This window comes from Rhododendron vialii, chromosome 9a (assembly GCF_030253575.1).
Source record: "Rhododendron vialii isolate Sample 1 chromosome 9a, ASM3025357v1".
NCBI classification, from domain to species: Eukaryota; Viridiplantae; Streptophyta; class Magnoliopsida; order Ericales; family Ericaceae; genus Rhododendron; species Rhododendron vialii.
Window position 1 is genome coordinate 2,675,657 of NC_080565.1, and position 21,230 is coordinate 2,696,886.

At 37.8% G+C, this 21,230-nt stretch overlaps 1 protein-coding gene and 1 long non-coding RNA gene across 2 annotated transcripts; both read left to right on the top strand.

Annotated features, from left to right (window-relative positions):
- The first annotated feature begins 1,784 nt into the window (after positions 1-1,784).
- LOC131301952 (uncharacterized) lies at positions 1,785-20,446 on the top strand. The gene is made up of 9 exons (XM_058328479.1): positions 1,785-2,022; positions 2,980-3,184; positions 4,351-4,426; positions 4,488-4,648; positions 18,381-18,624; positions 18,733-18,837; positions 18,962-19,144; positions 19,353-19,554; positions 19,901-20,446. Exons 1-9 carry the CDS (start codon positions 1,800-1,802, stop codon positions 20,386-20,388), a joined length of 1,887 nt encoding a protein of 628 aa, XP_058184462.1. The 5' UTR covers positions 1,785-1,799; the 3' UTR covers positions 20,389-20,446.
- LOC131301953 (uncharacterized) lies at positions 8,788-10,964 on the top strand. Its single transcript, XR_009191483.1, has 3 exons — positions 8,788-9,516; positions 9,802-9,865; positions 10,842-10,964. It is a non-coding gene; the product is annotated as an uncharacterized LOC131301953 (long non-coding RNA).
- Positions 20,447-21,230: the final 784 nt, after the last annotated feature.

Consider the following 21,230-nt stretch of genomic DNA (forward strand, 5'->3'; position numbering starts at 1 on the left):
CGGCCGATCCAAGCCGTCCAAAAATACTATAAAAAAAAAACCGAGAGGGTCTACACGGGAATCAACGACATCCGATGTGTGTAGGGTGCTTGATCCAAACACTATTTTTTCGTGTATACACATATATACATATATACACGAAAAATGGTGTTTGGATCAAGCATCCTACACACATCGGATGCTGTTAATTCTCGCGTAAGCCCCCTCGGTTTTTTTTTTTATAGAGTTTTTGGACGGCTCGGATCAGCCGTCCGGTGGCCGGAGACGGCCTGGCACGGCCATCGATACAATTTCGGTAGGGGAGCCTTCGGTACGTATAGCAGGACTCCAAAAATATAGATGAGATTTATACTTAAAGAGGACTTCTAGTGGTACCGATTAGCTAGTTTTATAGCAATGGGGTACTGACAGCCCCACAGGGCGCGCACAGATGATCCAAACCACTCAATAATTTAAAAAAAAAATCGAGTGAACCCGCGAAAAATCAGCTCAATCTAATATGTGTAAGTGCTCAATCCAAATTATCCAATCATTGGATCGTCGATACTCCTCAGTAGTCATTTGGTCGGTACTCTTATCTTTTTGTATACCTAAAACAACGTGTTACGGGATATGAATATATATATATATATATATATATATATATATATATATATATATATATTGTCATTGAATATTTGCCAACATTGGATAAGCTATGAATTAAAGTAGCTAGGTTATATTTTTGTTCTATAAATAACACAGAGTATTCACTCTTTCACTTTGATCAAAACCCATCATAGCCAACCATCTATCTCTCCAGAAGAATAAAGTCTGTCTGGTTTCTCGCGCCCTCCCTGTAAGTTTCTTATTTCTCCGCATTACCCTTGTTTTCTCTCTGTGAGTGATCCTTGGGTCCTATGGCCAAACTCAAAGTTCTCATTCCTTTATTGTTCATTGTAACTTTTGGTTTTGGCTCGTTAGCATATTGTCTCCCTCTGTCTCCGCATGGGCGGAGCCAAGATTTTCGAGAACCTGTGTTAATACCTGTGATCTTTTTTCTATGTGCTAATAACGAAATTTTTACGTACCAATAGAACAACACTACCAATAACATTTACGACGGCGGTTAATGTGCGAAAAGAGTCCAGTATCTTTGGAAAGTGCATGAAACCTGTACATGTGGATTGAAATTCGAAAAATGTATGTATCATCCACTCCTATTGGACGATAGTTAGGAAAATCATAGATTTAAAAGGAGGCAACACTACAAAATGGAAATTCTTGGGCAAATTTTGTTGCATTTTTTGCCGTCAAATTCCAAAATGGAGCGAAATTTCAATTGTTCAATGAAAAAATTCAAAACATTTTGGGTCAAGTGGACCCAAATGAGCCCACTTGACCCCTTCTCCCTCTGCCCTTGCGTATCATTTTATGGATCGTTCTGACACTCTCTACTGTTCTAAAAGCATTGTCACAGTTCAAAAATATTTGGCAAAAATTAATGAGTTTGTTTCTCCACAAAAAGTGCAAAACCAAATCGGCTAGAGTCGCGGGTGTGCCAGAACTGGATTGCAATCCAAATTTGTACGGTTACGCACAACAGCCTCTCCTTTTTTAGACAATATGTATATCCTTAAAATTACATTGTCTGTTTTATTACACTCAATGGAGACTCAAATTTTGGTTGTTTATATTAAAGAACTTATCGTAGCCCATGGCCTACTATGGTAAAAGAATTTCACGAATTAAGATGCCATGATTCTAACATAAAAATAACATTAATTTTATGACCAGAAGGGCAATTTGGGAAGGGTGAAATGGCGAGAATCTCCATCCATGTTTGTTGGATTCTGGCCTTGTGTTTGTGCTGGGCAGCAACAGCAGAAGCAGAGTACGAGAAATACAAGGATCCGAAACAGCACATAAATGTTCGGATTAAGGATTTGATGGGTCGAATGACTCTAGAGGAGAAGATAGGCCAAATGACTCAGATTGAACGAACCGTTGCTTCAGCTGAAGTGATCAAAAAGTACCATATTGGTAAAATATGATCATCTTATTCCAATCTTTACTCTTTTTATCGTGCAATTTTTCAAGTGTTATTAATTATAAGATAGATTTGTGAGATTATTTCGGAGTCTTAATCTGAAAGAATAAACGTGAATTCTAAACGCGTTTAGCATAGCTTTTACAAGTTTGAATATATATGTTCAGAAGTTAAATATAACTATCCAAATTATCCTTGATGCATGATTCTATAGATATGTTCTGAATTAAACCATTTTTCCTCCATCCGTAAATTTGATTATTTAACAATTCCATTTTCTCAATCTATAGGCAAGTCAATTGAGGAAAGTGCAAAAGTGCTGACTTAAAACTTTCATTTTGATTGCCGAGCAAAAAAAAAAAAAAAAACTTTCATTTTGATGCTTTTGACTTTTACTTTGAAATCATGAGCAAAGTATAAGTCAAGCAGTACCAAATATTCACAATATTTTTTTCGAGATCGGTAATGAAAATTCATTTTCTCTCCTCGTAATTTGATTGACACTCTAGAGATTCTAATTGGAAAAGTTTTTATTTCCTATTTTTTTTGTTTTTGTTTTCCATATTCTTTGAAATAGGCACCATAAACATGTTTGTTAAACATATTTGTGTTACTGTTTTGTTTACAAAATACATAATTAATTTCACTAGTTTACGAAAATTCTAGAAACACAAAAATTGTGTTTTCATTTATTTTGAAAATACCTTTGGCAGCCCAAAAAATAAACAAACAAAAACTATTATGGACACCAGACATTTTTTAAATAAATAAACAAAAACTCATTTCTTGTTTTACATAAACAAAAAATAAAAAACTGACAACTTTACCAAACAGAGCCTTAACAAATTAGATTGAGATCAATACTATAAATCAAATTCGATGCATGCACAAGCCTACTACTGGAAATGATAATTGTGGTTTGAGAAAGTTGTGATTGAATCATGTGGCAGGGAGCGTGTTGAGTGGGGGAGGAAGCGTTCCTGCGGTAAACGCGTCAACCGGGACATGGATAGAGATGGTAAACAGTTTCCAGAAAGGTGCGCTGTCCACCCGCCTTCAGATCCCAATCATCTACGGCATGGACGCTGTGCATGGCAACAGTAACGTCTACAAGGCAACCATTTTCCCCCACAATATTGGTCTTGGAGCTACCAGGCAAGCATAAATATGTATATATACACACATATATGTGTAAATGTGACAAGGGAATCCTGTAGGATGGATTGCCCGACAGGGCTGTAGGACTGGCCATCTTTTTATGGAAAGTTTGGATTTTAATCCAAGCAATGGACGGTATATAAGAACTCGGATTAATGTCGGTGTCAAAATTGACGGGAGCTATAGAACGGCTGATTCGACTGCTCATTTATATGTAGGAGCTCGAATTAAATTCAAACTGTCGGTATCAAAATGGACGTGGGCCAGATCGACCGCCCTATAACTCTTATAGTGCAGGCTGCAGTACAGGATTTCCAAATTTGTGTGGGTGAGTGATTTCATGCGATGCATGGCAACAATAACGTCTACAAGGCAACCATTTTCCCCCACAATATTGGTCTTGGAGCTACCAGCCAAGCATAAAAATGTATATATACATACATATATGTGTGAGTGTGACAAGAGAATCCTATAGGACGGGCTGCCTGAGAGGGCTATAGGACCGGCCATCCATTTATGGAAGGTTTGGATTTTAATCTAAGCAATGGACAGTATATAGGAGCTCGGATTAATTAATGTCGGTGTCAAAATTGACGGGGGCTATAGAGCAGCTAATCTGACCGTTCATTTATGGACAGTTCGGATTTTAATCTGAGCAATGAACATATATATGTAGGAGCTCAGATTAAATTCGAGCCGTCGGAATCAAAATGAACGCGGGCCAGATCGACCGCCCTACAGCCCTTATAGTGCGGGCTGCAGTACAAGATTTCCAAATTCGTGTGGGTGAGTGATTGCATGCGATGCACAAAATAATATGATCACAAGGGACATAATTTTATAGTAGATTAATTTTAGGGCAGCTGTGAAAAAGATAAGAAAATATCTACTACTTCACGATAAGAGAACGAATTCTTTGTCTAAGAACATATTTCTCACGCAACATTCACGATAAAAAAATGAAGCCTTAAACTAGATAAGATCTAGAAGATGCATTCGCAACATATATATTATAAACATCTCGTTGACACCGAATATTGAGGACCGGATCCACAACCAAATATTTATCTGTTGATTTTTTTCTGATAAGTTCTGTTACTTATTTAAGCAGCACGTTTTGTGAATTACTAACTAATGACAAGTATACATTTTGCTGCAACTAGAGATCCTGAACTGGTCAAGAGAATTGGAGCTGCGACTGCTCTTGAAGTCAGAGCTACAGGCGTTCAGTATACTTTTGCACAAAATACCTACTTTTAATTAATTAAATAAGATGTGTTAGAAACCGAATAATAATCAGACGACGCATGTACAGCTGTGTAGAGATCCGAGATGGGGTCAGTGCTATGGAAGCTACAGCGAAGATCACAGGATTGTTCAGGCAATGACCGAGATCATTCCGGGATTACAAGGAGAAATCCCCAGTAATCTCATAAAGGGTGCTCCTTTTGTCGGTGGCAAGTAAGAGTTTTTTACTAGTATAGAGATAAAATTCTTTCTACCTGTGGTGGAAATCTTTGGTTTTTCACCGCCGCCCGTTACAAGCTCCACTGGGTATTTTTTGTTATAATCTTAACCGTTCATCTTGTAGGAACTGCAAAAATATAGTACATTCAAAAATATAGTTCATCTTATATCCAATTAAACTGATTTTTTCCATGAATATATTACTCTACTTACCCTACAAAATGAACCGTTCATATTATAACAAAAATTATTTTGTGGAGCCCATAGGCGATGGTGGAAACCATGGAATTTCCACCCATGGTGGCCGGATAGAATTTAGTCTCTAAATTATAACCTCGTGTTAGAGATATGACCTGCTCTAATAGCAATTAATTTGGATCCTTGAGTTTTTTTTTTTTTTTCTATTTTTTCCTTACCCAAAAGATTGATGAAAAACAATCATAGATTTGTCATAGCTGCAACCCGAATGCCCATCCGATTAATCCAACACCACTTCTGGATCACCCGACCCTAAAAAAACAAATCTAAAAATCTAAAAAAAAAAAAGGAGCTAATTAATCTTGTTTTTTTTCCCTTCTCAGCCAACATAGCTCCAATCGTACTAATCACTTCCCCCATCATAACACATTTCCAGCGACTTATCAATACCACATATTTATCTTTATTCTCTTCCCTATAGATTTTCTTAAGGCTACGTTTGGATGACAGGCATCTTAGGAGGGAATAAGAATGTGATTTGAGAACTCTAACATTCCTATGTTTGTGAAGAGTGGGAATGAGAATGAGATTATTAATCTCCCAATCCAGGAGGAATCACATTCCTAAGTACGGGAGGAATTTGATCCCTCCCACCCCCTATGGGAATCTTGGATTCCTGGTTCGATCAATATAAAAAAGAAATGTTTGACTTTAGAATATTTCCAAAATCAATGAATCCTAAAGAAGATTACTTAATTATTCCAAACGTCGGAATATAATTACTTAGGGTATTGAATTACTATGAATTTGATTCCTGCAAAAGATTACGGGCATTCAAACTGAGCTTAATTAAGGAAACTGATAATATATTGCGGTATGAATTTCTGAAGGCCCAATAACTGGGCCCAATTCTATTTCTAATGGAGGGCCATTGACTGTCATTATGAATCACGCAGGCAAGATTTTAAGTAAAAGGTACAAGCCACCACGTAATGGTAATAGTTGAGGTGTAACGGTATCGAAAGTATTAAACCGATATGTAAGTATTGAACCGATATGTAATGGGAATATTTTTTTTGTGGATGTCAATTTTCAAAATTCATTTTTTAGGAAAGAAAGTTTGATGTGCTAAAATCATCCGTAATGGTCGAGTATTGGCCGTAATGACGGAAAATCGGTTTGTGAATCAGAAACGGAAATAGACTGATACATAAGGGGAACTGGCCGATATACATGCGAGTTTCCCTTTCTCTGATATATCTGGGGGCAATGGTATTTGCAAGGCCAAAAACCCGTTACTTATTGGTTGTTACGTTACATAATGGCCGATTTTTAAATCATTGTCTGGGCGGTTTCCTCTCTCATTTCCCCCACCATTGATTCGCAATTGCTTAGAGATTGGTTCACACCAATGAGCAATCAAGCTCCCGCGTGCCACTACAAGAAAAATTCAATTGGGTGACGAATGAAAATCGTCACAAATTGCATGTTTTTCGTCACAAATAATATAGGTGACGAAAAAAAATTTGTCGACTAAAGGTTGTCGAGGATTCCTACCTGGTGACGAAATCTATATTTCGTCACCCATAGTGCCTTTTGATGACGAAATATTTCGTCACCAAAAAGTGAATAATTGGTGACAAAATTTTTTTCCTCACTTATTGTGCTTTTTGACGACGAAAAAATTCGTCACCGATGGGTCACATTGGTGACGAAATTTTTTGTCACTAATATAAGAAATCGGTGACGAAATTTTTCGTTGCGAAAGATGTTTTCATATGGGAAAAGAAATCCATCTTTCTTGCTCCTGCTGGGTTTCGAACCCGAGTTCCTTGAGTTTTTCGCGCAAGTTCCAACCAACTGCACTACACACACTTTTCAGTAAATATTTGAAATATCTAATATATAACACATATGTACATTTAACATGAAAATATATTTCGAATGTAATTTTGGACCTTTAAATATTAAAATTAGCAATTTTGATAAATATGAAAGTTGTAGGCAATTGAGTTATTGTTCAAACCCAATTTGAATTATCTCAATTGGAGATTTTAGTAAAGAGTTATGTCCGAAATACATTTAGTGACAAAGCGTAATTCATAAATTTCGTCACGAAAGGTACCCATTTGACAACGAAATATATTTTTTGTCACTGAAAGCGTTAAAATGGTGATGAAATTATTTTTCGTCACCAAAGTTAAGCATTTGGTGACGAAAAAAATATTTCGTTACTAAATTGCTCACATTTGGCAACGAAATATATTTTTTGTCACCAAATGATTATTTTTGGCGACGAAAAATAATTTTGTCACCTTTTTTAAACTTTCGGCGACGAAAAATGTATTTTATCGCCAAATGGGTACCTTTAGTGACGAAAATATTTTTTCCGTCGCTAAACAGGCATAATTGGTGACGAAATTATTTCATCACGAAAGTTATCAAAATAGTGACGAATTTATTTTTTCATCACCAAATATACTCATTTAGTGACAAAATTAAATTTCGTCGCCACTTTTTCATCACTAATTATCATTTTTCTTGTAGTGTGCCCTCATCCAATTTGTATCCACGCTGTGTTTCCCTCGAATCCAGCACCAATCTCACGAAACTCTCCGGCGAATGACATTTGCATTGACATTGAGTTTTCATGATGTTATGAATGACCATTTGCTCCTACACGACCCTAATCATGTGTTTCTTTCCTTCAATTTGCAATCCGACCAAATGTCTTGGCTAATGAAACCTACACAAGAGGTGACACATTTGAACTTTCCTCTTACGAGAAATTTGCCGCCTTCTCTGTTTCCTCATCAATGGACCCCGCCCCCACCCCCCCCCCCCCCCCCCCCCCCCCCAGGGTATTCCATGCACTACAACAAAAAACACCAATAGTGACACCTTTTGACACCATTTGGTGACAAAAAAATGGTGTTGTCACGGAATATACTCAATGGTGACAAACAATTTGACTACTTGTCACTGAAAACCTTTGGGTAACCAGGCCCTGGGGTGCCAAATAATGAGGGGATTTGGTGACAGAAAATTTGTCACTAAAGACAAGTTTTGGTGACGAGTGTAAAGTTGTCACTGAAAGGTCTAAAAATTTGTCACCGAAGGCAAGTTTTGGTGACAAGCGTAAGGTTGTCACTGAAAGATCCGAATTTCCTGGTAAGAACTTGGCGCGCTTATAAAAAGTTAAAGAACTTGGCGCGCTTATAAAAAGTTAAATAAATTTTTTTTTTCATTCAAAACGACGTCAGTTTTTCTTATCACAAAAACAAGCAACCATGCTAGCTACTTGTACAGATGTTTTTCACATATTTGGCGCATATATTTTTGTGGGGTCCGCTAAAATGATCTGAACCGCTAATCTTTTTGAAAATATTTTTAGGAGGGTTTGTATAAGAAATCAGCTTCAACAGATATCAGTGAGGGCTTTCTCAAAAATCGTAGGACGAATCATTCTTATTCGTCCTACGATTTCTGAGAAAGCTCTTACCGATATTTTTTGGAGTTGATTTCTTACAAAAACTTTCCAAAAAATATTTTTTAAAAAATGAGAGGTTTGGATTATTTTGTGGGAGGCCAATATAAGCCCTACAAAAATATATGTGCATGATATGTACAAATACACTTGTGTAGAATCATTACTGAAAAACCAGCCCTAATTTTACTTCAACTTTACTCTCTCCACTTACTCTGCGTCTTTCCACAACCGGCATTATTAAAAAAAATGCCGTTTTTAATCTGATTATGCACGTCAATAATTTCAGAAACACCTGCGAAATTTCAACCCTCCTAAAACGACGTCGCCTCTTTGTGTACCCAAAATCTTCTCCTTCTCCCTCCTATTTTTCCCCTTTCTTTTGAACTAAAAGCTCATAATTTTTTAACCTCAGCCCCCAAACGAAAACTTCTCAAACAAAAAGCCCCAAGTCCTTTCTGATCGTCATTGATCTCTCACTGGCATCTTCACTGATCGTCGATCTCTCTCTCCGGCGTCGCAGGTACGCACGATTTCTTCCTGATCGACCTTTCTGTTTGGTTGTCACACGATTTGGATCACACACAGGCACAGAGTTCGGTTTAGATCAAGTTTTGGGTTTCGATCTCTCTGAACCTCAAATCCCCTCTCTCTATTTAAGGGTTTCGACATTTCGCTGGGAAGATTTCGAATATTCTGGATTCGGCTTCGTAGGTATATTCGTCCGTGTATACAATATAGACGCAAGCTATGCTCTAGGGTTTTCAATTGGGCAGATCGGGGTTTCAAATATTTGGGGAAGGTTTCTTAAGCTTCAATTTCATGGCGCACCAATTGCTTTTCCTGTAAGTGATTTCGATTCTCTGATTTCTATGTAAGGTTTTCAATTTTTCGTTAACTTTATTGTGTATTGGGTCTTATATTTTGTTGCGTTTTATATGAGTTTGCAAACTGATGCGAGTGATTGAGAGAATTTGATTTACAAAATTGGTAACTATGATTTTACCTTCTTTAGTGTATTACTCTCTTTTGTTTCAGCTTGATTTCTCTAAATTTCTCAGTTCCCTCATAGACCTAGGCTGACCCACAGTGGCAGAGTTGAAGATTTGATAGGCTTGATTTCATTTTGGAGTCTTCTCAAGAATCCTTGGGTTAGCAAATTCAGAATCATAATTGGGTATTCTCTCTCGTATCTCTTTGGGAATAAATTTGTTTTTTTTTTTTTTTAAATGGCAGGAGTATCAATTTGTTATGAAGAACTAAAATTTGAATCTGCACACATTGGAACCACACTTTTATGTGTTTGTGTTTTGTCTACTGCTTACATTATATTTGGTACTTAGAATATGGACTTATACTGTTCTTGCATTGCTTATTTAGTTGTTCAAATATCCTAACATCCTTATCTATAGTATTAAGTGCAGAGTTTTTAAAGAAATGGCAATATGTTCTCTATGTGCAGGTCAAATTTGGCTCTTCTATAATTAGGATAGGATCATCAAACTCTCAAGGATGTCCTGCCCAAGGTAAGTACCCCCTTCTAAAGTTTCGGAAATTTTACCAGTTCAAGTCATATATGGCAAGTTTATGTTAAGCATTGTTTGTGATCTTAAAATGTTCAGGATTCCAAGTCATTGTTGGTGGGACAAAGTTTTGATTTATTATTAGATAGATAAAGAACTTTTGGAGATAAGAATTTATGCATATACTGCATCAACCATTGGATTCTTTTGCAAGGTCCTAAATGGTACAAGTACAATATAGTATATACCCATTAATGTCATGTGAACTGTACCAATGGTTTTATGCATTGTGAAATGAACTCTTCCATTCCTCCAAATACCTGTCTATAGGATTGGATAAGGCCATGGATATGTGATATTGTCTAACGCCGTAACCAAATTAGACACTTGGAGTTGGAACATCCACTTTTAATGATTGCCCAGGTACAAGAAGCTCACAATTGATAGTAAAGAATATATTCTGACCTCTCATGTAGATGGGAGATTGTAATCCCAATAATTTATAGACTTCTGGAAAAAAGTAGTTCTAATACTGAAAGTTGAATGCTTCATGCTTTGGCTGTAACACGAATGTGTTATGTCTGGTGTGTTGTTGGGGGCTTGGGACACTTTGGAGACCTATAGATGGAGATACCTATTGGTGCCAACGGATTCGCTCTTTTCTGCCCTTCCATGAAACCAAAATTAGCAAGTTTGCTGCTAATAAAAAATTGAAACTTAGAGCTGTATTGCAGGAACTAGAGCTATTTTAAGCTATATTCCTTACAGTAATTGTAATTTCAGTTTCTGTACAGTAATTGTAGTTTTTGTTTTTGTACTACTGGTTTGTTTCACTTTGGCTACCAATTTACCAAGCTCTAACATTTGGTCTTTGGCTGGTTTTTGTCATTGGGTACACAACATGTGGTCTATGTGCTTTCAAATTTAGTATCATAGCATTCCTTCATGACAATTGCCACCGTTTTAGTGTTTTTCATAGATTAAAGCTCCAAGGATGTTGCAGTCTATATTCGCTGCAGTTGGTTATCTTTACCTGTACAAGCTCTCTCATGTACTCATTGGTGGCCATGCCGCGCAATGTGCAGTAGCATCCTTCTAGTTTTGTGTTTTGCCACTGCCCACTGCTAAGGTTAGGGAACTTGTGGCACTTCTATGGTTCGAGAGGATATCATTGAGGTTGACGTGGCAAAAACTAGCTGCTATTTTCTAATTTGACTGTATGACTTCTTGTGTTATGGCTAGTTAAGCCATATTGATCACCTCTCATACCTCCTCCTTGCCTTATGATGTTTTTAATGTACTTTGGGAAAAAGAAATACGTAAATAGAACATAGCATTCGTGCATGAAAAGAAGTGATTTATGTGGTTTAATTGAATTTGTTTTTTTACGTACAATTTAATTATCGTGCTTTTTCAGGCTTTAAAAGTGTGATAAAGCTTGAATTAATGTTGTTCATGTGTCAGACACGTGTCTCAAGTGTGTCCGGAGCCTGTCCATGTGTCGGACATTGTTACATATATAATTACTTTTTCTTTTTTCCAATTTTGCACAGGTAAATAAGAAGATGCAGTTGCTTTTTGGAAGCTAACCAAGATGGAGTTGAAGACTTTTTGGTAGTTATTTTTGGAAGCTAACCAAGATGGAGTAAATGGAACACTTGTTTTGAGTTCTTTTTGGATATGGATGTTTTGTAGTTTCGGTAATGTTATGTTTGAAGTGGTTATTGTTAGAGGATGAATTTTTTGAAACGTTTTGAAGTTGGATGATGAATGTTGACTTAATGGATATTTGATATGAATTATATTTGGCTTCTTCGCAATTTAAGTTTTGCTAAGTTGAATTATAAGATACAAAAAAATCTAAAATTTAATTTGTAAGCAGTTGAAAACAATATATGGAATAAATTATATTGCTACTAAAGTCCTCTTTTTGGTGACAAAAGAGATTGTCACTGTTGTGTGTCTATTACAACAAAAGGTTATTGGTGACACACAATCGGCTGTCATGGTCGGTACTTTTAGTGACAATTTTTGTCACAGAATAATCTCTCTTCCGTGACAACATGGTGTTGTCATTGTTACTATCTGTGACATAATCACATTTGTCACAGAAAATCTATCTTTCGTGACACCATATTGTTGTCACTGTTACTTTCGGTGACAACTGTGTCACGGAAAATTTGTCTTTGGTGACATCAAATTTTTGTCACCATTGACAACATTCCGTGACACCTACAAAATTTTGTCACCCTTGACTTTCAGTGTCATGGATACAGTGACACTCCTTCTTGTGTCACCAAAAATAATAGGTGACAAAATTTGGACATTTAGTGACATTTTTACATGTCACCGAATGTGTTTTTTGTTGTAGTGATGTCTCCATTGGAACCCCACAACAATAAAACACGGGGAAAAGGGGAAAGGATTCAACAAAAAGTTGGAAAATACACCACAAGGGCATACATAGTCCAAAACACCTAAAGGTCTACTAGGGATCATAACAAAATAAGACAATACAGCATAACCTAGCACCCAAATAAATCAAAAAAGCCCAAACGCCTAAATCCGGCCCAAACTTGGGCCGGCCCACCCTAACCAAACCACAGAACCCTAACTACACCGGCAACCACCACCGCACAAATCACCGGAGCCCAACCTCGCCGTTAAGCCAAGCCGGCCTCGCCCAGATGTAGAGGCGGTGGCGGGAACCGGCCTACGGCAGTGAAGGCCAGAACCGGCCTAGCAAGCAATTCAAGGACTGATGGCCAGACCACAACCAACAACAACAACAAACCCAAACAGTCCCCTACAACACAAACAAACATCAGAAAACCCAATCTTCATCAGCAACAGTGCCACACCAGAGCAACGAGATACCAGCCCCTCGTCCGATTGAGAGCTCAGATAGCCGCGCACAAAAAAAATGACCAGAGCAGACAAACATGGGAGCCGCATCCACCTCACTACCGCCGGACTGTACCACCACCGAACAAAGATCGCCATCTTTACCAATCGATTTTGGAAATATGGACACCTGCAAAACAAGGTTAGGAATAAAAACTAGCTACACCTCCAAAAACCCAAACTGCCACCCTCCCCGAATAGATCTACATCTCATACCCACCACCACCACCGCAGCACAAGATGTACAGGCCACCCAACGCTGCTAGGCATCCGGAGGAGACCAGGGAGACCTCCAGTCGGAGGCGACAGCAGCCGCCCCACCCTCCCACATGGAGGAAAGCGGTGGCCCAGAAACGCAGAAACGGGGAGGGGAAAGGAGATCGATGCTGGAAGAGGAGGAGGAGGGAGAGAGAGGTAGAGAGGAGAAATAGAGGACAGGGGAGCCTGAGGGGAGGAGGGATGGCGGCCCTACCCCTAGGCGGCGGCAGCCGATACCCTAGTTACCAGAGAGAGGAAAGTTAGAGAGAGAGGACAGGGATATTTTCATTCTGGCAATTCACTTTTACAATACGACCATGTTAACCTTGAAAATTTCTAGTTCCAGTTGGGAATTCCATTTACTAAAACATTCAAACCAAGTGTTAAAGCCAACTCAACGCATCGGCTCTAAACCCAGTGCACATACTCCATCTCAAAATTGGAAGCGGAAGTAAGCATAACTTTCTTGTTTTCCAAATCTCTTACCTGAACATTTATATCTATATAATATGGAACAATGGTTTTTGAATTCTCTATGTTTTGGACCATCGAATTTTGTACATAGTTTTTCTATAACTGAGATATACGGGTAGTAAAACTAGAAATATACTTGAATAAATATTTGGAAGAAGGATGAAAGAAAAACTAAAATTAATTTCTTCTAATCTTATTTTGATTCCTTATTTTCAAATTTTCCTTATTTTCCTAACACTTATCAATCAAATTGCATTTAGCCGCATTGAATTGCATTTGACCGCATCGAATTACACTTATTGCACTTAGCTGCATCGAACTGCTTTTGGCCGCATCGAATTGCACTTGGCCGCATCGAATTACTCTTTGTTGCATCGAATTACTTTTGGCCGCATCGAATTGCACTTGGCCGCTACGAATTACTCTTGGTCGCATCTATTTGCACCCACATCAAATTACAGTTGGCCGCATTGAATTGCACTTAACCACATCGAATTGCACTTGGCCGCATCAAATTAGTCTTGGCCGCATCGAATTGCTCTTGGTCGCATCAAATTCCTCTTGGCTGCATCGAATTACTTTTGACCGTATCGAATTGCACTTGGCCGCTACGAATTACTCTTAGTCGCATCTATTTGCACCCACATCAAATTGGAGTTGGCCACATTGAATTGCACTTAACCGCATCGAATTGCACTTGGTCGCATCAAATTAGTCTTGGCCGCATCAAATTACTCTTGGTCGCATCAAATTACTCTTGGCTGCATCGAATTACTTTTGGCCGCATCGAATTGCCCTTGGCCGCTACGAATTACTCTTGGCCGCATTTATTTGCACCCACATCAAATTGCAGTTTTCCCATTGAATTGCACTTGACGGCATCGAATTTGCACTTGGCCGCATCGAATTGCTCTTGGCCGCATCAAATTGCTCTTACCGTATCAAATTGCTTTATGGTCTTTCAATTCTTTGCGGCCAAAAGTAATTCATTTTGGCCACGAGTAATTTATTGCAGCCAATAGTAATTCTTCATGGCTAGGAGTAATTCTTCGCGGCCAGGAATAATTTTTTGCGGCCAATAGTAATTCTTTGCGTCAGATTCTTTTTCTTTTTAACTAATAGCAATACAAGAAAAAACACATTTGGCGACCAAATTATTTTTTGTCGCTGATTGTCAACTTTTGGCGACTAAAATAGTTTTGGTCGCCAATCGTAGACATTTGGCGACTAAATTCTTTTTTGTCGCCGATTTTGTAGACCTTTGGCGACTAAAACATTTTTAGTCGGCGAAGTGCCACCATTTGGTCGCCGAAAACAAACAATTGGCGACCAACCAATAGTCGGCAAAGAAAAACATTAGGCGACAAAAATATTAGTCGGGGAAAGCTACCAATTGGCGACTAAATTCGTTTTGTCGCCGTTTGTGTGAACCTTTGGTGACTAAAATATCTTTAGTCGGCAAAAGGCTACCATTTGGCTACCAAAGGTCATTTTGTCGCCGAAAATTTATATATTATATCATGATAACCTTATATATTTATTCCATCTACTTAACCGAAGTTTAACCCATATTCCACCGTTAACTTCTTAATTAAATCTCACTTTTTTTAAATGGCAACTCCTTAAATCTAATGTTAAATGCTACCAAAGTAACAAAAAAAAAAAAAAAGCTCCTGAATTAAATCTGACTTTTCTCCTTACACTTCTTTTTTTTTTTTAAATTCAGTTTCTCTCTCTTCCATATATTCTCAACAAAGCAAAAAAAAAAAAAAAAAAAAACAATGCTCCTATGAATGGAGAAAACCTTCGTTTAAAATAAGGAAGAGGAAAAATCTAATAGAATTTATCCAATTAACTCTTATGCTAATCTTTACAAGAATCAATCAAATTGCATAATCTTGTTATTCAATGAATCATATACAGTCCAACTTCTAGCTACTGTAAAATGAGTTACCGATATCATTTTTCCCATCTACACCGATGAAAATATTTTTCAATAGCGGTATGACATTGTTGGAATTCAAACGGCAATGACATTTTTGCTCTAGACTCTTTTGAATTTGATTGAACGTCCAAATTAGCTATTCTAATTTTTTCTTTTTTAAGGTTTTCCATTGGCGTTCATCTATTGGATGTGTTGTTTCGTGTTTTTTTATTGGTTTTTTCGGATTTTTCTCTATTATATTTTTAGACAAAGAAAGATTGTCTAGCCTTATAACTAATTTCTTGATGAGAAAAAAAAGGACATTGAATTGTTGGAGTTAATGGTGGAAAGGATTAATTTCCCTACGGTGGAATATGGGTTGGGCTAACTTCCATTAGGTAGATGTTAGGCAGATTATGGAGAAAATGAGCTTAGGCCAATGAAAGGTTGTCGTGTGTCTGAGGTTGGAGAAAGTCCTCGTACTGGGGTAGGAGGAGATCCACGTTCATCATCTAATCAAATAGTGCGCATCTACAAAATGTACCCGTGCGGATGAAAATAACATGCCGTTTATGGGTCATTTAGTTTTTCTAAGATGCCCATTTGTACATTGCACAAATTCTCGTCATAAAAACCCCACTATGAAAAAAAAAATGAATGACGAAGAACTTCTCAAATCTTTATTTGGCCATGGTTTCTCCATTTTTAACTCCAATGAAAAAAAATCCTCCTACGCTACTAAGGCACTAAAAAAATTAGACACTAATTTAATTTACGCTTTCTAGGTCCATTAGGAAGACATAACCACAGGTCCATAAAGAGTTTTAAAAAAAAGCAAGATAGGAAAAAAGTTGCGTTAAACTCATTTGATATGGGACATGTTCGACTATTATGACCTTAGGCATGTAACAAAATTATAAAAAAAAAAAAAATCAAGAAGAAGAAGAAGGTTGCTTCAATGTGATAAAGAAATGGAGTGGGACGAGGATAATTTTTTTAGAGGTTAGAGTTTTTATTTCGATGTCGAAGACTCAACGGTAGTGTTTTAGAGAGTCTTTTTTGGTAGAAGAAATGATTTCGGTTGGGGTCTTGCGATAGTGGACTATCAATTTAGATTAGGTTCTTAGGAATTTTTGAATTTTAATAAAAAAAAAACAATTATATCAGTAATGGAAAATATACGAAGAGGATTTCTGATCATTTTATGCTAAAGGGCCATAATTAATATTCGTCTCTATGGCTTTTATGATTAAGTTACATTTTTCATTTGTTCATATGGCTCTAATATGAGAGCATAAAGTTAAAAATTAATTATCACTATTTTAGAGTAAATTATAAATAAATGTAATTAATCTAACTATATTTTTACTATATATTATATCATAATAAACATAATTATATTATATATTTAATTTTTCGTACATAATATATAATATAATATAATATATATTATTTTATTTTATTTTATATAAATATAGTTTTATAAGTTTTATTTTATTTTCTTATATAATAAATATATTATCTTTAGGAATAAAGCACAAGTTAAGTGTGTAGCCCAGTGGTTGTACGCCCTCATAAGGTAAGAGAGGTCGGCGGTTCGATTCTTGGCAAAGACATGCGGTTGGATTATTCTACACGTGCCACGTGGAGGATCCAGGTTAGTCCACGTGGCGGTACAAAGACGGGCCACGTGGCACCCAAATTTTTTTTAATATTATATTTATTGAAAAATGCTATAGGTACCGAAAATGGGGGAGGGATTTCGGACCGACGGCCGCCGGAGGGCCGTCTCCGGCCACCGGACGGCCGATCCAAGCCGTCCAAAAATTCTAAAAGAAAGAACAGAGGGGCCCAACGCGGGAATCAACGTCATCCGAGGTGTGTAGGGTGCTTGATCGGCGCACCCCTTTTTGTGTGTATATGTATATTAGAATTTTTGGACGGCTCGGATCGGCCGTCCGGTGGCCGGAGACGGCCCGCCGGCGGCCGTCGGTCCGAAATCCCTCCCCCATTTTCGGTACCTATAGCAACACTCTTATTTATTTGGCGACAAAATTGTTTTAGTCGGAGAAAGTTGTATTTGGCGACCAAAAGTTTGGTCGCCGTATGTAAATATGATTTTTCAAAAGGGTTTCAATTAATTAGATGCGGCGATTAAAGTTAGTCGCGAATACCTTTCGCGACAAAAGTGTTTTGTCGGGAAAAACAATCTTCGGCGACAAAAAATTTTGGTCGGCAAAAACTTTCCCAGACCAAGTGTCGCCGACCAAAGTGGTGACCAAAAATTTAGTCGCGGAAAGGTTTTGGCGACTAAAAATAGCCATTTGGCGACTGTTATTTTAGTCGGCAAAAGTGTTTTTTCTTGTAGTGTAGGTAGGAGAACAAAACAATTGTTCAATAAAAGAAACAAGTTCAATAGGGGTATTACTTTTGAGTGAGTGGAGGTTCAAAAAATTGAATTTGAGTTAGAATTCCACATGATTATACATTCTTAATATATCTGATGCCATTCTTGAATACAACTAACGGAATTAAATAGATTTGGTAACATTTGTTGTGTTAGACTATTTTATGAACTTAGTTAGATGGACCATGTTTGAAGCTTATTTTTGAAATAAAAATTTCCGAGAAGTAGATTTTGTTGAGAGAAGGAAAATTTTTATAATTCACGATTATTTGTAATGTTCATCTCGCGTAAGGTGAGACCATACACATATCCAGGACTCACCTCATATGAGACGTTAAAAAGAACCGATGTACTTGTATCTACACAAAAAACTTCGGAAAAGCGAGGTTTGATACTTCATTTAGACTATATTTAGAAAGCATTGGGCAATTACTAGTTGTCGTAGATGATACAGGCTACGTAATTTTGTATTTTTTATTTGCTTTTAAACTAGTCTTGACTACTTGTATCTTTTGTTAATCTTCACTGGTTTTCCGAATTTAACTGTGCAGGAAAAAGGTCGCGGCATGCGCGAAACACTATGTGGGTGATGGAGGAACAACTGATGGAATCAACGAAAACAACACTGAAATAAGCTGGAAAGGATTGTTAAGGATCCACATGCCAGCTTATGCCAATGCTGTTGCGAAAGGCGTATCAACCGTGATGATCTCTTTTTCGAGCTGGAATGGCATAAAAATGCATTCCAATCGTAAGCTTATCACCGGTTACCTCAAGAACACACTGCGATTCGAAGTAAATAAATGATTGACATAGAACTAAATGTTTGTCCTTCAAGTTTGTGAGGGATTGGGAATATGTATATGCAACTAAACTTATGTATGAATCGAACAATTGTTTCAGGGATTTGTCATCTCGGATTGGCAGGGCATTGATCAGCTCACAAATCCACCTGATGCTAACTATACATACTCTGTCCTCGCAGGAATCGGTGCTGGCATTGACATGGTCACTCACTCCTCATCAACTCGTTGTTTTCGTACTTTACTTATTTTTCGAAGTTAGAAGATACAAGGAACGAATTACCGTCAGGTTGCAACAAAGGACTAATGTGGCTGTGGGCTTGTTTCAGATCATGGTTCCTTACAACTACACACAATTCATCGACGTTCTGACCTCTTTGGTGAAGAAAGAGTTCATTCCAATGACCCGAATTGACGATGCGGTGAAGAGGATACTGCGAGTGAAGTTCACAGCAGGCCTGTTTGAAAGCCCCAATGGTGATTATAGCTTTGTTAACTATCTGGGATGTCAGGTTAGTAAGTCTATACTTCTATGTCCATAATCATACACGCGTACACAATAAAAACATAGAAGATAATTTTACAAGAAGACAATTGCCTACTCCACGGGACATCATATGTTACGTATTCAGAGAAGATTTACAACCCCAACCCCATACAAAACAACATATCAGGCGTAGGTTTTTTCTTTCCTTATTCATTCGCTGGAAAACGCTTGAGTTTTCAGAATTGACAAGGGAAGCTGTGAGGAAATCTCTTGTATTGCTGAAGAATGGTAAATCAGCTGAGAAGCCATTGTTACCGCTTCCTAAGAAGGCATCGAAAATACTTGTTGCAGGGACTCATGCTGACAATCTTGGCTATCAGTGCGGTGGGTGGACAATTTCATGGCAGGGACTTAGCGGCAACAACCAGACAGTTGGTACGTCGTCAATAAGTGCTTAAATAAATCGAGTGAGCTAACAGGGATTTTAATATTACCTTTGAAACTACAATTTCGAAAGAGAGATTAAAGAAATTGGCTATGATCTTAATCGAAAAAGAGGCGCCATTCCACTAAGAGCATTTTTGGGCATTTAAGGCTTCTTCGTTTTTTCAAAACTTTTTTATGCTTTTCAAGATAGACCATTCTCCTCACATATGTAGCGCTAGTTTTCTGTCAAGAATATGTTTTTGTTTCGGTATAGAAGTGATCAGAACCATCCTAGATAGTTTAATAGTTAATCAATTGGATAGATACGAAAACTGCCTTTTTTCCCCCTACGCAGGGACCACAGTTCTTACTGCCATAAAAAACACGGTCGACCCGACAACAGAAGTAGTATACAATGAGGACCCAGATCCCAGCTTCGTCGAGTCCGGAGAATTCTCCTACGCAATTGTTGTAGTAGGAGACCATACATACGCGGAGACGGCTGGCGACAGCTTTAATTTGACGATTCCCGAACCGGGCCCAAGCATCATCACAAATGTTTGCGGAGCAGTGGAATGCGTTGTTGTCCTTATAACCGGTCGCCCTGTCGTGATTCAATCATATGTTGGAGCGATGGACGCCCTTGTAGCCGCTTGGCTACCGGGAACGGAAGGACAAGGCATCGCCGATGTTTTGTTCGGGGATTATGGTTTCACCGGAAAACTTTCTCGGACTTGGTTCAAGACTGTCGATCAGCTCCCGATGAATGTTGGCGACCCACATTACGACCCATTGTTTCCCTTCGGATTTGGGCTAACCACTAAACCAACCAAAGAGCCATAGAATAAGTCATTTTCGGTGAAACTTTTGGTGTATTTTATTGTATCACGATGTCTGAGGCTTTACTTTTTTGTGGTCTATTTGCAAATTCATTTTTTATGTTACAAGAGCATGAAGATAATGGTGTGAAATCCGTTAATCTAACAAGCACGGAAATGAATCAAGCAGATTCTCAATGTATTATATGATCGAAGAAATCTTACTGCACGCTTGTGACTCATTGCTAATTGACCTAGGATGTACATAGCCAACTACTTATTGAACACAACCCGTGCTTGGTTGTCACCACCTTGAATTTACAAGCCTCCCATACACTTTTTTGAGGAACACCAAACGAGCGGATCTTGTGTAGAAACTCTCCATGTATAGGACTTCTCTCAAATTTCTTGTGGACGACATAAAATTCTTGAATGATACAGATGTGATCGCACTTGACTTCACGGCCCAGTTGGAGCGACAAGGCCCAATAGAGTAACAGTAGGTGTGTGGGCCAACCTTGATGGTTTGGTCCAAGAAGCCAATTGATAAAGCACTTGAGATTCTAGGCAAATACTATTTTAATAGAAAACTAGTGTTTAGAAATAGTTGATTTCGATTATGTTCTCTGACAATATTAATTAAGTCTGAGACATATGTTTAATTAAAGCCCATGGAAATAAAGGTTTTCTAGTAAATCATTTTTCTCTTGTAAGAAGTTATTTTAGTAGCCCCTGAAGCATATAGTTAATTGGAAAAATTTTAAAATACCCCCTAACCTTTACACCAAAATTCAATTAGACTCTCAATCTTTTAAAAACTTCAATTTTACTCCCAACGTTATCTTCCGTTAATCAAAACGCCCCCCT

Excerpts from the sequence above, each read along its gene's own strand:
- LOC131301952 (XM_058328479.1), top strand. The coding sequence starts at position 1,800 with ATGGCGAGAATCTCCATCCATGTTTGTTGGATTCTGGCCTTGTGTTTG. Across the intron at positions 3,185-4,350 it reads ATTGGTCTTGGAGCTACCAG|AGATCCTGAACTGGTCAAGA; the intron begins GCAAGCATAAAT and ends TGCTGCAACTAG. Across the intron at positions 18,625-18,732 it reads AGAACACACTGCGATTCGAA|GGATTTGTCATCTCGGATTG; the intron begins GTAAATAAATGA and ends CAATTGTTTCAG.